The following is an 18,306-nucleotide window of genomic DNA, read 5'->3' as shown; positions in this document are numbered from 1 at the left end:
GAAATAGAAGAACATTTGGTGTCATGGAGCAGTAGTTCTAATACACTTGGAATTTTAAAAGTAGTTTAAAAATATCCATATATTTACATCTTTTGTTACCAAACCAATGTCCTAGTGAAGTTCGCTTATCTCCACTACGTCATAAACTTAGAAAAATTAAAAATGGTACAAAGCATAAAATGCTTTAATGATTGTATACTATAGAAAACAACATTTCAAAAGGTGCAACGAATAATTCTATTTTGTCAAAGCCGTGGCTAAGTTGAAAATAATACATCTAAAGGACACGAGACATCTGATGAATCTGAGATAAACTAATTTAAGTTAATGAATGTCTTTTGAAAACAGACGGCAAATTGAAGACAAGTACTAATATATATATATATATATATATATATATATATATATATATATATATATATATATATATATATATATATATATATATATATATATATATATATATATATTATGCAGCAAAGAAAAGCTTTAAACTTAAAAAGATATCATTTGCAAGGAGAACAAGAATAAATGAAGATATGGTATTAGCTTAAAGAAGTGGAAAATGGAACTGACAGTTTTATTAGTAGTAGTTTGCTAAATGACCTTTACAACAACAGACTTGAGTCCCGATAGGTGACAACAATAAACTAGAGTTCCGATAGGTGACAACAACAGAGTAGAGTCCCGATAGGTGACAACAACAGACAAGAGTCCCGATAGGTGACAGCAACAGACAAGAGTCCCGATAGGTGACAACAACAGAGTCCCGATATGTGACAATAAGAACTGAATGGCAAACACAGGTTCGACGTGCATAAGTGTGGAAACAGAAAAGTCTGAAATAGCGTGAATTATTGTACGACATAAGCTATAACAAACATAAAAACATATATGGAATAAAATTAGCCAACAAGAAAGACTTGAATTGTTTAAAAATTAACTAAATGGTGTACACAAGAATTTTGGGGTCTTAAGGGTAAAGTATACACTTCAATAACTGACACTGAATACAAGTGTATGCAAAATTATTAAGAAATATGTTGTTAAAAAGAGTTAAAAGACGAAATGCATAAAGAGTCAGAGAACGACGCTCTAATCACTAGGCCACCGGTGAGGTGAAAAGCATGTGTTCCTGCAGGATGACCGTGCTGTGCGGAAAAGCAAACTACTATGCATGTCATTCGTTTGTGTAGGGAATTCATGCTTGATAATCCTCCTACGGATAGAATTCTAGATGCATGGAAGACTGCTATGGATGGCATTGAATGTAAGTCGTTTGCAGTCAAATCTACCCATTGGCGTACTGTCAACATTGCGTCGTATGAAAATATTACTATCAACGACATTGCCTGCAATGTTGAGGCTCATATAACAGAAGCGATTACAGAGAATTTAGGAAACTCTGAACATTTTACAGTTTGTCCACGATCAATCAGGGTTAATCAACGGGGATCACGTTGCAAAGTTCAGATCAAGCTTTACAATAGGTCTGCCAAATGTGTGACAATAACACCTAAGTCTGATATATGTCTCATAAGCAAGGTCAAAGTGATTGACCGATTATCTTCTGATTTTTCCACCAGCAGGTCAGAGAACAGTTTACATTCTACTTCAGAAGATCTGAATGTTAAAATCGACATGGAAATCTGACCCCAAAGCAGCTGGTTAGACTCAGACAAGTAATGGGCAAATTTGACTGCCAAATTTCGAAAGGGCCCACAGACTTCGGAAAGACTGACTTCATCACGCATAAGATAGTACTCAACGATGATAAACCTTTCAAACAACCATACGGACGAATACCCACGGGGATGTATGAGGAGGTGCATCAGCATATTAAAGAAATGCTAGATGCTGGTGCAATTATGGAACATGACAGCACTTACTCCTCTAATGTTGTGTTGGTCAGGAAACGATATAACAGCCTATGTTTCTGCATTGACTACATGACCTTCAGTTCAAAGACCCGGAAGGACGCTTACATGCTTTCGCGGTTTGATGATACCGTCGATATATTGCGAGGTGACAAGCTCTTCTCCAAGCTGGACCTAAGATCAGGATATTGGCAAGTTGAGATGGAGGTAGAACACAAGAAATACACAGCCTTATTGGTAGGTTCACTCGGTTTTTATGAGACGAACCTAAGGAGATTTGCCTTATGCAACGCTGGAGCTACGTTTCAACGTCTTATGATGAAATGCATGGGATAGACGATATCCTCATTTTCTGAAAGACGTTTAATGAGCATATGGACCACTTGGAGGCAACGTTAGCACGCTTACAACAGCATGACTTTAAGCTAAAACCCTCTATATGTGAGTTACTCATGTCTTTAGTTGTGGATGGTATCAAGACTGACCCAAGAGAAAACCTAATAAGATTAAGGAGCTGCGTCAATTTTGTGGGTTCGCGGGTTATTATCGACCATGTTGAGAACTTTTCGCAGATAGTACAACCGTTAAAAGCCATATTAGAGGATCATAGATCAAGGCGTCTCGAAAGAATAAGTCCAAAAAGAAACAAGCAGCTCCTTGGACTTGGGGCGCTGCCCGAGACCGCCTTCGAAAACCTTATAGATAAGTTGCCCTCTATCCTGATCTTAGCATTTGCTGACTACGCTAAGCCATTTATCGTGCATACTGGTGCAAGCAGTTCTGGTTTAGGCGCAGTCCTAAATGAAAAGCAAGATTGTGTAAAAAGGGTCATTGCTTACGCGAGTCACGGATTGAGACCCAGTGAATGCCATTATCGAGCCCATAAGCTCGACTTTTTGGCGTTAAAATAGGCCGTGACGGATAAATTCCATGACTATCTCGTACGTTCCTCCTTTGAGGTGGTGGCGGACAGCAACCCTTTGACATACGTTCATTCGATGGCAATGCTTGACGCTATAGGGCATAGATGGTTGGCAGCTCCAGCAAAGTACGATTTCTCCATCAGATATAGTGTTGGCAAAAATAACGTTGATGTTGACATCCTCTCGCTTTTAACAAAAGTGTTCCCCGATGTGGTGGAAGCCATTTGCTTTGCAGCCACCGTTTATGTTCCCTTGCTTGATACTGTTTCGGATGATTCGGCACCTCATGTCCCTTTCATGTTAGGTTTTCCTCTTGTGTTAACAATTGTGCGAGGAAATATTCTACATGCCATCAGTAGTAGATCGTGCAATAAGTTGTAAATCGCTTCAAAGTGTAGCAATGTCCTTGTTTTAAAGTGTAACTATTGACAAATTAAATGACAATTCAAAGCATGAAGCGTTGACCTTTGCCAGCAGATTTAAATGAGATCGTGGTAAGAAAAGGTTAATTGTGTGGGTTTGTTTTGAACGACAACTTATTATCTATTACTTCGAATGTTAACCAAAATCATGCGAAATATTCGCTTTCTGTTATGTTATAAATGCTTTTGAATTGTAATAAAATGAGGTGGTTGGATTGTTCTATTGCTACTATTTTAAAATTCCTGTCAAGCTTTTCCAAGATGTCTTACAAGTAAAACTCCGCGAGATTCTCTGCTGGGTTTTGCAATGTTACTTTTGAGACCGGTTTTCAGCAATAGTGATTATACTTTCTGCCTCAGATATCTTCAATTTAAATGATGAGTGCATGTGGAAAGAGACCTCTACATCATTCCAAAGTTTCTAAGAAATGTTAGCTGCGAGATTATATACACATTTATGTTTTGATAGCACAGAAAAGGTTTTACATGGAACTGGGTAAAACAACGGATGGGTTTCAAGCCAAGTTGCATGCACGGCAAAAATCAATATATACAATTAATGTTTAAAAACTAGAACGTACTGCAACTCCTACCTACAACCATATGGCAAAAAAAGTTTAAAAAAGACAAAAATGTACTTGAAACAAAATGTTTACACTGGACAAGTGCAAGATACATGATAGCCAGATAAACTTGTGTAAAAATGTCATGATGGAAACGCATAGAAAAGTACAAGAAAATACCCAAACAGAAACAAACGCATAAATCAGTCAAGACGTCTTACTTCATTGTGAACAGTATTGTCTCACGCAGTTTCCACTTAAGCTTCATTCAATAATAGCCGGAGGCTAATGTAATAACAACTATTGTAACAAGTGTTGTTCAGAGCGGGAAGTCCTCTAAGTGCACGTTGGTATTCTCATAAGCCCCACTTTGTGTTGCATTTCTAAATTAACATCTTTGGATTTTTATCAAATTTGCGCTTATTGCATAAAGCAGCAATCCATATTTAAGTCAAATAAACACAGTTACATTAGCAATTTCTGTTTGATGCCTTCATATATGCACTCGTCTGCAGTCGTCTCCAAATCACTTTATTTATTTTCATAGAACTGCTTTTGTGCTTAGTTACAGATGCCAACCATACATACTATTCTTGTCTGTCACCTCCTTTATTTGGAATAATCTTTGTTAAGCATGAATTCTACGTTCTCGACCTTTAAATCATTCAATTGATAGACTACAGAGTCACCTAAAATTATCTAACTTATTTTAATATTCAGCAAGGAAGTCTTTTGCAGACATTATTTTGCTTTTTTAAATTCTGACGGTTTCACGTACTTTAAATCTATGCATCTATAATGAATCAGATGTGAAATAGCTGAATAGATTAGTCCATACTTTTTAAATGGTTTCTGTTTTAGACGTATTATTAATAGAATCATGTCCATTGATAAGTCACAAGGTTTTTATTGGATCCATCATTTTCTTTTGGTAACATGTCCGATCATTTTCTTGTTTTCAATTTGGGTGAAGTACTTTAACTTTTTGGTCTCCATAATTATGCTGGACCTTCCCATCATAGTTACTTTTGTCTCCGTGACTTGGAAAGTATTTACTATTTTTCTCAGCGAATCCTTGACTTTTATTGTTAAACATTTCCCGTCATCAAACTGAACTTTTAGACCTCGTTCTTTGAATATTTCTGTCAAACCATTGTGTACCTTATCTACATATTTCGGTTTACTTTCTCAGCCCAAATTTACTTGAAAAAACAAAATAATTTATAAAATTTATTTGCATGCATCGTTGGGTTATTCGTATGCTTTTAGATCAACAATATATGCATTATACTGGTCATACAACTGACTTTCAACTCTTTAGTGGGCAAATAATTTAGTACGGTAGTAAACATTTTTAGAGTCCCTAACGATTGAAAATATAGTAATTTTGGTATTATCTGCAAATCAACCGGAAATGTAACTAGACCGAAACATTTATTTCCAGTAATTTGCAATGCTTATTTCATTATATCACACGATCGGACTATTTCATAATTAATATTTTGCTATATCTATGCTTGAATCTAAAATAACGACTTGGTGTTTTACTATGCAGTTTTGAATGGAAACTAGTTCATAAAACGATATGCCTCTGTCTTTATGAAATCAACTTTGATTTGTCATCATACAGTTTACCAGACCTATAAACGATACAAATCAGTTATCTTCATTAAGGTACGTTTATGTCTACATCAAATACTTAATGCATTTTCATTTCGCTCTGTACTTTTTACTTTCAGAGGTAATGATGCTTATTTCGATGTTATCATCACTGAGTCTTATCTATAGAGCTGAATCCTTTCTTGAAATTTGTATAGTATTATGGGTGGTGTGATGGTTACTGCCAACACACCTATCTCTGTCGGAAGCCTTTATTAAGATATGTCAATCCGTCATAGGAACATTTCCGCTCTCCATAATACTGGCTGAGTCCAAAGCCAAAGGCATATAAGGATCCATATCTCCTTATGATCGAAGATGAAACTATTTCACGCTACTTGCGGTCTTAAACACGAGTTACCAAACTCTATGGTAAAGATGATACGCATCAATCAATCAGTGTTATGTCTTGATATGTCGTCGAACGTGCCTTTATCTGATTCAGCTGGCACGATATTCCCTATCATAGAAACGCCGCAGATAATTCACCAATACGCTAGTCACACAATTATCATGACCACTGCATATGCCACAATAATAAGGTTCCTCTGCCAATGTGCATGTGCAGTCTATATTATCGATTTACCTAACATTATGCGCAACGAGTGTTCTGGCTTCCTTTCGCAAAGGTAGCGGATGCAGATGAACTATGTTACAATCCAGATGATCATTATTGCTCGCCGTCATCTACGACTCAAACATAGCTCTGAGTCGTATTACTCAATATGGTGCACTAATGTCTGAAATTGATAGCTTCGAATCGAAATTCGGTCAATTATAGACGAAAAAGTACGTGAACCCTGACACTATATCTAAAGTTATATTTCAGTACCTTTCCTTACATTTGAGAAACTGAGAACAACATATCTCAGAAGTTGGCATGTCTAACAAACATGTATTTGTGTGTGTTTCTGTGTAATACCAATCTGTCGTGTTACATACGTAGGCCATGAAGCTTTGGTTACTCTACACCTATTTGTTGGATCAAACCCACAACTTCTGCAACTAACAAGATCACTAAATCTTCCACTGCTCATGACAATCTAGTTTCCAATTCTGCCAGTAGATCCTTCATTGCATGAAATATATATTTGTTAGTTTCATTATGTACTTACGATGATTCTGTCACATTGTCCATTTGATCGTCTGACACATCGGACGCTCATGAATGCTCCATTCTCCTTGTCTTGGTAGTACGCCAGATCCTATTAAAAAACATAAGTGTCAATTTATATTGAAATGCAGGAAGGCAGCATGTAGATATTTACTCTCGATATTTGGGTATGTAGACAAGTAAACGGGTATATATGCCTACTGCAATTCGTTTGTCATTTAATTAACTATTTGCGGATTTTGTTGGTAGAAAGGGAACGGGATGGGTACTAGAGTTTTGGATTGGTTATGTGTCTGGTTAAATGGTTACACAGAGTTTGATAGAGTAAATCAGTAGGAAGGCCTGACGATAACCTAACGCGTTTTCAACACACCTGGTCAGCGGTTACTTATAGTTTTATTTATCACATACTATGAAATCAACAGTTAAACTACAACAAATTATATACGGTTACAATAAGCTCCGTACCGAAATTGGGTTACAATATACCTGTATCGGGGGAGCACAGAGAAAGAACATTATTAGAGAACTATGACATGAAACCAAGTTTTAAGCCATTATATATATATATATATATATATATATATATATATATATATATATATATATATATATATATATATATATATATATATATATATATATTGTACTTGGGAGGAAACCTCTGGCTATGAATGTGTCATTTTCACAATGTACCTTTCGTATGCTGAGCTATACACACCCTTCTTTTCATTGCCTTTACCAAACAAAATTTCTCGTAGATTCTTAAATGTTGTTAATTTAATGTTGCTTGTTAGTCGTAAAAGTAAAACATGTTGTCTTAAACTTTTAAATTATATATCACTAACTGATGTTGTATTCCATCTTTCTAAAACAAACGTTATACTTGTGTTGAACATATTGATACTTTCTGCTGAATGATTATCTTAGAATTGGTAAAACCACTGCGAAGATCTTCGGGATCTTCAAAATGTGCTTTATGATTTAAATCTACACTGTCACAATCTTCAAATGCAAGTGTTTCATTAATTTTAAAACCGTTACTACTTACAGCAGTTTCGAATATATTTAAAAGGCAAGGTAGTGGATAAGTCGCCAATGCAACCGTAATTGAGATTCATTTCCATTGCGAGATCCAGATTTATCCAAGCAAAACTGACCAAATTTCAAAAGAAACAGGAGAGTGCAAGGATGACTTAATCATATTATTGCACATAGAAAAAACATGTAATAATCGATAAAGCTTCAACGAAAACTTTAGACAAAATTAATGCATAGATTATAAAGACGTTAGCGATCTTAGTACATGCTAGAGCTGCAACATATACAGATCAGATATGTAGTAATAATGTACACTGCTATGTCAATAATATGTAACACTATTTCAATAGATATCTTAGGAAACTAAAGTGCCGCACTTAAGGGATTTATAGTTTGTCTATATCTGTAATCTGTGTTAATTTAATAATTATAAAGCATATTGATTTTGTAATTATCTAAAATTTAAAACATACCACAGGAATAACATGTGTAAGGGAGGCTTCTTTTTAATTATATTTGTTACTTCGATCTCATTAGCTACCTAGTCATCACTACATGAACTGGTTAATATAGTATCATAAAGACAGGCAATCAAATAGATTTTACAATGTTTCTTGATACTCTCTTGAGGATAAAGCTAACCATTTTGAATCATTCAACCTTTTCTTCGTGTTTAACATCTTGCTCTGAAGCAATTATACCATATTAGACCTGATTACAATTCGCATTATGTAATTTGTGTTTGTGTCAATGCTCGTTACCAGCAAATACAAGGTTGTGAAATCAGTAGACTGAATACCATGCTATGTCCAGAGGCGGCGTTAGGAGTACGCGAGGTCTAGGGCCGACCATGACCGCGCTAGACCAGAGTATCGGTATCTCGATTGGTATGCTACTACAAACACTGATTATATCTAGACTAGATCGGACAGCCGTTGCCCACTAGTGGCGTTGAGAAAATTGCTGCATCTGTGCTGCCACCTGTTAAGTGCATTACGAAGTTGACTAAGTTGATTTCGCAACTTTGCGTGCATTACGTGCGGCCTGTATCAGCATTTCCAATTTACCGGATAATATAGCTTGACAAACTCATAACGACGACCTTAGGCCTGAAGCGAGGGGCCTCCTTAAGAGCGAGGCCTGGGGCGGTCGCCCCACTTGCCACACCAAAACGCCGTTCATGGCTATGCCAATACTCTGTACAAGCGAATACAAGGTTGTAATGTTAGTAGACTGAATACTATGCTCTGTCAATGCTCGTTACATGCAAATACAAGCTCGTAACGTTAGTAGACCGAATACCCTGCTGTCTCAATACTCTTTACAAGCAAATACAAGGTCGTGACATTAGTAGACTGAATACCATGCTGTGTCAATACTCGTTACAAGCAAATACAAGCTCGTAAAGTTAGTAGACTGAATACCATGTTGTGTCAATACTCTTTACAAGCAAATACAACGTCGTGAGATTAGTAGACGGAATATCCTACTGTATAAAGCAAATACAAGGTCGTGACATTAGTATACTGAATATCATGCTGTGTATATACTCTTTACAAGCAAATACAAGCTCGTAACGTTAGTAGACTGAATACCCTACTGTGTAAAGCAAATACAAGGTCGTGACATTAGTATACTGAATATCATGCTGTGCCAATACTCTTTACAAGCAAATACAAGGTCGTGACATTAGTAGACTGAATACCATGATGTGTCAATACTCTTTACAAGCAAATACAAGATTGTGACATTAGTAGGCTGAATCGCATGCCGAGTCAATATTCTTTACAAGCAAATACAGGGTCGTGACATTAGTAGACTGAATACCATGCTGTGTCAAAACTCTTTACAAGCAAATACAAGCTCGTAGCGTTAGCAGACTGAATACAATGATGTGTCAGTACTCGTTGAAAGCAAATACAAGGTCGTGATATTAGAATACTATATACCATGCTGTGTCAATAATCTTTACAAGCAACTACAAGTTATTGATATTAATAGATTGAATACCATGCTGTGTCATTACTCGTTACAAGCAATTGCAAGATAGTAACGTTAGTAGATTGTATACCATGTAGTTTCAGTACTCTTAGTGAGCAAACACAGAGAATGTTACATCATGTAGTTTCATTATTCGTAACGCGCAATAATGAGGCCTAGCTTTAGTAGACTAAATACCATGTTGTGTCAGTACCCGTAACGAGCAAACACAGAGGGTGTTACATCATGTTGTGGTAATACTCGCAACTAGCAACAACAGGGGCGTATCATTAGTGGACTGAATACCATGTTGTGTCAGTACCCGTAACGAGCAAACACAGAGGGTGTTACAGCATGTTGTGTTAATACTCGCAACTAGCAACAACAGGGGCATATCATTAGTGGACTGAATACCATGTTGTGTCAGTACCCGTAACGAGCAAACACAGAGGGTGTTACAGCATGTTGTGGTAATACTCGCAACTAGCAAGCACATAGGCGTAACATTAGTAGACTGAATGCCATTTTGTGTAAATGCCCGTAACGAGCAATAACAGAGCCGTAGCATTAGTAGACTGAATGTCAACTGCAGCGCCGAAGCTACAAGAGCATATCCACTTTTAGTAAACAAAGCTTCGTTTATTCATTACAGTTTCAAAAACAAGTTAAATATAAAATATATCCTATACAAGAAACACATGCATATCATCTGAACATTAACAATGTCCGAAATATTGGGACGAATGACACTGACAAAGTCATACAAATTCTAGATTGGTACAACCGTAAAAGCTGTATTCAATCGCATTTCTTTTAAATGAATCATATACATATATACTGATCTCGGAATTTTTCGCCTATGACAATTCAAGTGATATATTCACATATCGGCACTGCACCCCTTGCAATTCAAAATCTTTCTCAGCACGCTGTGTCTATTTCTCATATTCTCCTTTGTTTAGAAGATCCCGTGCAGACTTAGTGTGTCACAACTATTAATCTCTTACTAGGAAAATACTCACTTCTACAATTTCCACTTATTTGTATAATTATTGTTCTTAATGTCATTCTATATTATTCATTTTTTCTTCTTGTTTATATTATATTTTGTTTTGTCTTACATAATATTATGAGGTGGAATTAAATGCTAAGGATTATAATTTCCTTAAATATTCTTTTTGTTAGCGTTATCGTTAGAAAGCTTATGGTTCATTGAAATATATATTCCTTTTGGGTCAAATGTGTTCAACAGTATCAAACTTTCCTTGATAGTCTTAAATAAAATTGAACAATTGAATATTTGATGTAATTTATTTATTGTCTGTTACATTTCTGATAATGTAACCAAAAACAAATTTTACAGAAGTAAAACGAAGGAAATTAAATGCAATCTCTCTTTGTCTTTTGCTACCTCAACAAAAACTAATTAAGTAGAATGGGTCCAAAGCTAATATTACAAGTGCTTACAAAAATCTTACTACGATGTGTTTTTAAAATGCTGTATGTTTTTCAAATACTCCGAACACCGATTGTGTAAGAAACCACTTTTTTCTACACATGATCATTTGCATGCTTTAATAAAGTTTACAAGCGTTTCAGAATTACCCTGTGTATACTACTCTCAGTGCAGATGCATTTAAGAGTACAACGACTAATAACGCAACATGGTTCTGGTATAATTCAATGACAGCTTACCTCATTGTGCAAATTTTGGGCTTTCTCCAAAAGTGATTGACCGTTATTTAACTTTCGCACTACATAGACGTTAGCATTGGGATCAATCCCATAATTCCTCTTCAAGTTTAATGTAAGAGCATCTGATCCGCGTATGAGGTGAAAGGTCAACTCATCAGGAAGGCCAAAGTCAGTGTGAGTCCTTCTGTCAATTTCTAAACTTGTGGTCGCATCTTTCAGCCAGACATTTTGTGAATCGAGAGGTACTAAAATGGAGGATGAAACAAAGTCTAAGAATACTAAGTGAACAAACAAGCGAACGAACAAAGGAATGAATGAGGATCACAGATTAAGTAATAAGACGTTATTGACCCCCAACAGCAATCAGAATTCATCAATTTATAAATTTAACAGATTTTTGTTTCGAACAAACAAGTGTTTCTATCGGCCATCTTTCGATTAATTCAAGAAAAATACATAGTGATAATAATAATAATGTTTTATTTCCAAGATCATCACCATCATACAGTGCGCTAAAGAGATCTTCAAAATGTCTCAAAGACAGCAAGAGATAAATTCAACTATTACATTTCTGTGCTATACCTTTAACAGTACTGAAACATAATACTTTTATCCAGAAAATGTGGATATTTAAATAAATCATGTTTGTTTGGTTTGTTGAGGGTTTTTTTTTCTTGTCTTTTCTTGTTTGTTTTCCTTTATTATTGACAATTGGTTCACAGTATGTTCACAAAACTGAGAAATAAATTTATTATTGCTGAACTAGTTATGGCATTAATGGTATAATTTAATTATCACTCTCTAGCTTGGAGTTTACACGAGACTCAAATGTGTTTTATTGACGTTTAAAAATATTTTCTCTACTTTATTTGCTTCCAAATTTCCTAAGTTGTCTGCTTATGAAACAAAAGCTATAAGATTCCGAAAAGCGAAGAAAATGCCGGGAACAAATAAACCTACGGTAAAATTTTTACAACGTGAATAAGTATATAGTCATATATCTTCGGCAAATTTGCCAAATTGTAGGTCAGTATTTTTAAATGCAATTAATACCACTGTCGCGATGATTATACTGATTTTGGAACGGAAAAGCTTGAGTCTAACGTATGATCAAAACTATCACACATTATAAATTTCCTTAACACTGATCAAATTTTAATAATGTTACAAATGCACGCTTTTGCTAAAGGTTTGGTTAGTTTGAATGTTCAAAATGATTACAATGATGATAACTAATGCTATCAATATATATATATATATATATATATATATATATATATATATATATATATATATATATATATATATCTATATATATCTATATATAGATAGATAGATAGATATATATATATATATATATATATATATATATATATATATATATATATACTAGTATTGCAATATCACCAGTTGCGTTTTAAAGTGGATATACAGTCTGCGCATATATGTACCAAAGCAAAGATTTACAAGAGTCAAAGAAAGCGATGCTGATAAAAAAATAGAACAAGTCTAATACTGTAATATTTTCAAAACCATGCATGAGAAAATGGTAAATGAACAGTATCCAAATCCTCTTCTATAACAAAAGTACCGTAGTAAGAATTGTGACAAAAACTGATACTTAGAACATGCCAGTACGTATGATTAATGGATAAAAAATATGGGAACATGGAATAGATATTGCGGCCGACTTATATTAAACGCAAACAGCTTCCACCCTCGTACCCAATTCACGGCTGATGTATGTCTCTAATAAAACCGCGAATTTCAAGACGCTAGAAGCAGACAAACGTCAAAAGAAGATCTACACGAAGCCAACTGATAACGCTAGCACCTTCTCCATTTAAGTTTTCATCCAAAGAAGTGCATTCATCCAGATACACTATACCGTCGTGCAATCATGTGAAACACTAAATTTAATCCTCCGCAACAAACAAGTAGCAGCATGTTGCAGACCATAAAACATCAGACATTATTGTCAGAGCACAATTAACGCCAATCACAGGAAAGGACCATACTCTGACATGATGCCCCTGCGATAAAAAAAGGTGCAAACCGTAAATACACGACAGAGGCAAAAACAATCTCTATCATAGGACGCGTTACACGATCAAAAAAAAAACATGCAAAATAAAATGTAATTAGTATCAACCCTTGCAAGATTTTCGGAACTCAATAAGTTGAAAAAACTACACAGAAATAATAAAGAATCCGTCTAATATATATATACATATATATATATATATATATATATATATATATATATATATATATATATATATATATATATATATATATATATATATATATATATATATATATATATATATATATATATATATATATATATATATATATATATATATATATATATATATATATATATATATATACTCGGCAGTAAGATGGACAGGTTGAAAGATTTACCTGACCGTACATGCAGCAACACACACACTACAAAAAAAATTGCACTTTTCTTCATTCCTAACTCCAAAATATGACAGGCCTCGATAGATAGTTTAACCTTTAGAATGTGTCTTATATATACAATTAGTTGGGGCTTGCTTCAGCTGGTGATGACTAGTTTGTTCCGGACACGTTTTGAGTTTCTTATTCAACCTATAGGTCAAGCTACACTAATAAAATTGACTAGCTGTATTATACAATAAATCTTGCGTCACATATCTGAAATTGAGTAATACTAACTTACGTAGATTAGTGTAGAAAATGTATGTCAAAGATATTGGCAACCACATGGACATTCTCTCTTCATATATATATATATATATATATATATATATATATATATATATATATATATATATATATATATATATATATATATATATATATATATATATATATATATATATATATATATATATATATATATATATATATATATATATATATATATATATATATATATCCTTTTCACCGTACCTACTTCCTTCCGTCCTTCCATCGCCTCACCTTCTCCAACACTCATACATCTGCTTATCTGTCTGGTTCACATAATATTTACATAATATTTTGTACCTGTTTTTTTCACAATAAACAAACCAATTATCTACAAATGTAAGATAGGATTTGACACATACGTTTATAAAACGGAACTTGAGAAACTTCAGACACAAAATCTATTGGTATCAACGTTAAGTGTATTGATTTTGGACGGAGCAAACTACAAGGGAAATAATTCTGCAAAGGGAGACATGGAGAATATTGAGGTACAATTCACGGAAACATTCATTAGTTACCACCTGAGATAGTTTTTATCTGCAGCATACGTTTAGAGGACAGATACAATCCAAATATTCATTCAGCCAGGTTTATAAAAAACACAATAAAAATGATGTCCACTACGTTTGTTCCTTTCTTTTCTTTGGGCAAAAGGAAATATATTACACGGTCAATGAACTTTAGGAAATAAGAGCCCCTATAATTCCCGCGGACTATTTTTGCCACAGGATCTCTATTTACAGAACATGAATATAAACAAATAATATAAATAATTGCCAAGTATGTGGAATTATAACAAGAAGACAAAACGTGAACCTGATCTCAATCGCCCGACTCTAATAAACTTGTATAAAACTGCGCATATGTTGTTCATAATCAATTTGTTCAGAATCATCAATGTTGATGATATTTACTTTATATCGGATACTTCTCATTCGTATCCAGTAAATTATTTTAATATTTGATATTTTATGTTCATTTAAATTTTTTATTCATGCCGTAGTTCGCATTCGCGTTCAATAAATATATTTTAAATCTAAAAATGTTCAGTTGCATTCAGCAGTATTCATTCTAATCGTCTTAATTGGTGATTTTCCGGCGTGCAAATATAGGCCTTCAACATACCTGATAAACAATAACTATTCCTTAATTAAATTCCTTAGAGACAACTTAATCTACAAAATCTGATTCCTTTTTAGTAATATATTTGTTCTTTGTACACAACGAAATGAGATGAACAAAACATATTCAGCGTACGCTGTACATTGTGTTGACATCTTTTTTTTTTTTGGTGTCATACAAGGCAACAATATATCTCATTGAAACTGTTTCTGAACGGCGTGAACTGATATCTTCAAGACAATAAGTGTGCAAGCATTGCATTAGAAGTTGAAGGACCGTGTAACGTAAACTGTTGATTTTCTTCCATATGAAATATAGCCAATAAAATACGAAATGTTGCAACAATTTCCAGTCATAAACAAATGTATTATTTCACGATTTCGAATACCTAAAAACTACTGAATCGCTTCATGAATGTGGTAACGATGCTGGAGATAAGGGTCCATCATTATCAATGTGTTACATGGGTAAATCTGTATCAGATACAAGTAGTAAGTGGCAGTTTTGTGAAAGGACTTTCGATCTACTTATACATAATTCAAAATGATCAGTTCGCTCGAGGATATCCGGATTCTGATATGTATGCTGTTCTTCGTTCGTTTCGATCCCTCCATGAGGGACATGTGGGTTGAGGGGTAGCGAGTATCTAAAGCATCACCGATATTCAACGACTCTACAAGATGGCATTTTCCAATATATTGCTTTTCTTATTATTCCAAACCCCATCTTTCTCATCCGTAATTCAATATTGACAAACCTACAGTACCCTCTAGTAGTACTTAACGTCTTGAACAATCCAAGCATGTGGATTACCTGTGTGTTTGTTGTCTTTCGAAGCTCTTTGTTTTAAAATTAAATTGTTCTACTCGCTGACAGTTCTACACGCTGGTAGTGTAAGAAATATTTTAGTCTCGTAAAGAATAACATTCAAAAAAGAAAACAATTCAATTTCAAATCTCCAGACCGCAAAATGAATATTTAATCTGCTTTTGTAGGTATGTTGAATCGCAGTGGATGAATAAAGGTAAAATCCAGCAGCACAGATCTGAATGGTGTTACCTCAAATCTTACAACAAACAGTCAGCATTAAAAGTTCAGAAAATTCGAACTGAACAAAGATGCCTTGTGATAACGCGGTTCAAAATGCCTTCTGAACCACGACAACATTTAATGTCAACATTAAAATTGCTGAACTTCGAAAGGAACAAAGATGCCTTTTTGATAATATTGTTTAAAATGCCATGTGAACCACGACAGCATTTAATGTCAACCATCAACTGCTGACTCTGCATGTCTTCCGTCATATTTGTGTCCAGATAATTTGATCATAGCGGAATATATTTTACGCTTGAAGGTTTCCAGCGATGCACTGATCAATTTTTGATGCGATCAAATATTTCCCCGTGCTGTTTCGATTAATATGTTTCTACACTAAAAGTATTGATCATGTTGCATCGATAACATTTTTGTACACTAATGGTTTCCCTTTGGTGCATCAATAAATGTTTTTGTGCACTAAAATGTTTCCCCGTTCGATGAATCGATAAAGGTGCGCACTTAAGGATAAAGATATTTTCACTGTTCACAATTTGGTTTTTGGCCAAATAAACTAGACAAGATAGCATAGAATGATCAAATTATGGTTTTACATTCCTTTGTACAGATAATATTTTGCTGTATATGAAATCTTTGTTTTATGTGCACTATTTTTCGCTATCATATGACGATTAAAAATCAACACAATTTATTACAAAAAGACACTTGTGTTGTGCGAACAAAAATCGGATATGCCTTTATTCATTGTATGTGTTACAAATTCTTGATAACTGCAATCCATGTCTTATCAACCTGTTTTTTTTCTTAAGGCAATTTATGTGTGCAAAGTATGACGTCATCGGCTGAGATGTGGCAAGGGTTGAGAGTACCATTGAATTTTGGTATTAGATAGGGCTAAATCAAACTGGTATTTTTTACTGAAAATCAAGCATAATTACATCTCACTTAAAAATAATCCAAAGAACCCAATTAATTACATTTGGAAATACACAGAGCGAAAAATGTTGAAATGAAATAAGTCGCTTAATTCCTGCTTATAGAAGGAAATTTCAGTTTTCTCACTAACCTCTAACCTATGCCGGTAAACTTTGCTTTCCTGTTTTATAGGTGGCATCTGTTCATATCATTATATTATTCGCATTGCTCACATTATTGATCAATGCAGGTCCATGGCCTATTCAGAAAACGATATAGAGCTGTGCCCAAGGGTGCTGTAAATTTTGTGTTGTATTCTTATGCATGGATATTATATTAACGATTTGTTATAATGGAAACGACTACACGATACAATATTAACTAGATATTGGTCCAAATGTTTCAAAGCGAAACATCCTTTGTAAAATTAGTGTTATTTCAATATTAAAGGAATAAGCCGTCAGTAGTACCGATGCAGTAGCACTGATTTCTAAAATATGATAATTATGTTAATTTAAATATATCTTTACGTCGCTATTATGTAACTATGATTTCTGGTTAGTCAAAAAACGGTGCGAGTTCCTAGCTATTTAACCTTTTAGATAATATTAGTTGTGTAATTGACATTAGGTCACTGTGTATGGGTCACAGTGCTTGAGCGTTATCCCAGAACACCTGGCACAAAGACATATGTAGTCTTACGCAATGTATGGTCGTATGAAAGTGCCTTTGCTACGCAAAGGTTGAGCAGAAATTAAAACGAGATTATTCATGAACCAACTTTATATAAATAAATGGATTCGGACACGATATTAACACATTGCGACGGATTTTAGATGTATTAAAACTAACTTCTAAAGGTTTTGTATGTGACTTCTAAAATGTTAGATTCTAAGAAGCTAATTTTGATTCTCACACCTTTGCATGGACCAAAGATATAAGTCACTGATATAATTGTATACAAAGTTGCAAAATGACAAATTAATTCCATAAAATTTCGTTTCTTTCGTGTTAGACTGACGGGGTTTTTGGAATAGAGATATCCAGTCATTATCTTTCTTTCAGATGTCTACAGATATATACGATTTCTTCGCAAACAAAAGAGCAGCTGAATCATGTGTATACATTTATCTTTGAGATATTAAAGGTTTACAAATATACAATAAGCGTTCATTACGTCTACACAATGGAAAGAAG

General features: G+C 34.3%; 1 protein-coding gene across 1 annotated transcript in view; it reads right to left on the bottom strand.

Moving 5' to 3' along the window:
• The window catches only part of LOC149775535 (A disintegrin and metalloproteinase with thrombospondin motifs gon-1-like), a 53,579-nt gene extending 39,809 nt beyond the window's left edge, over positions 1-13,770 (bottom strand). Inside the window, exons 1-3 of the mRNA XM_089943987.1 lie at positions 13,702-13,770; positions 11,275-11,519; positions 6,560-6,649 (exon numbers count right to left, since the gene is read on the bottom strand). Coding sequence (XP_089800113.1) covers positions 6,560-6,649; positions 11,275-11,519; positions 13,702-13,756 — 390 coding nt within the window. The 5' untranslated portion in view covers positions 13,757-13,770. The remainder of the gene's footprint in view (positions 1-6,559; positions 6,650-11,274; positions 11,520-13,701) is intronic.
• Positions 13,771-18,306: the final 4,536 nt, after the last annotated feature.

Source organism: Sinohyriopsis cumingii, chromosome 19 (assembly GCF_028554795.1).
Source record: "Sinohyriopsis cumingii isolate HCF-2022 chromosome 19, ASM2855479v2, whole genome shotgun sequence".
NCBI classification, from domain to species: domain Eukaryota; kingdom Metazoa; phylum Mollusca; class Bivalvia; order Unionida; family Unionidae; genus Sinohyriopsis; species Sinohyriopsis cumingii.
Note: the sequence above shows the minus strand (reverse complement) of the source record. Positions and strands in the feature narration are given on the sequence as shown.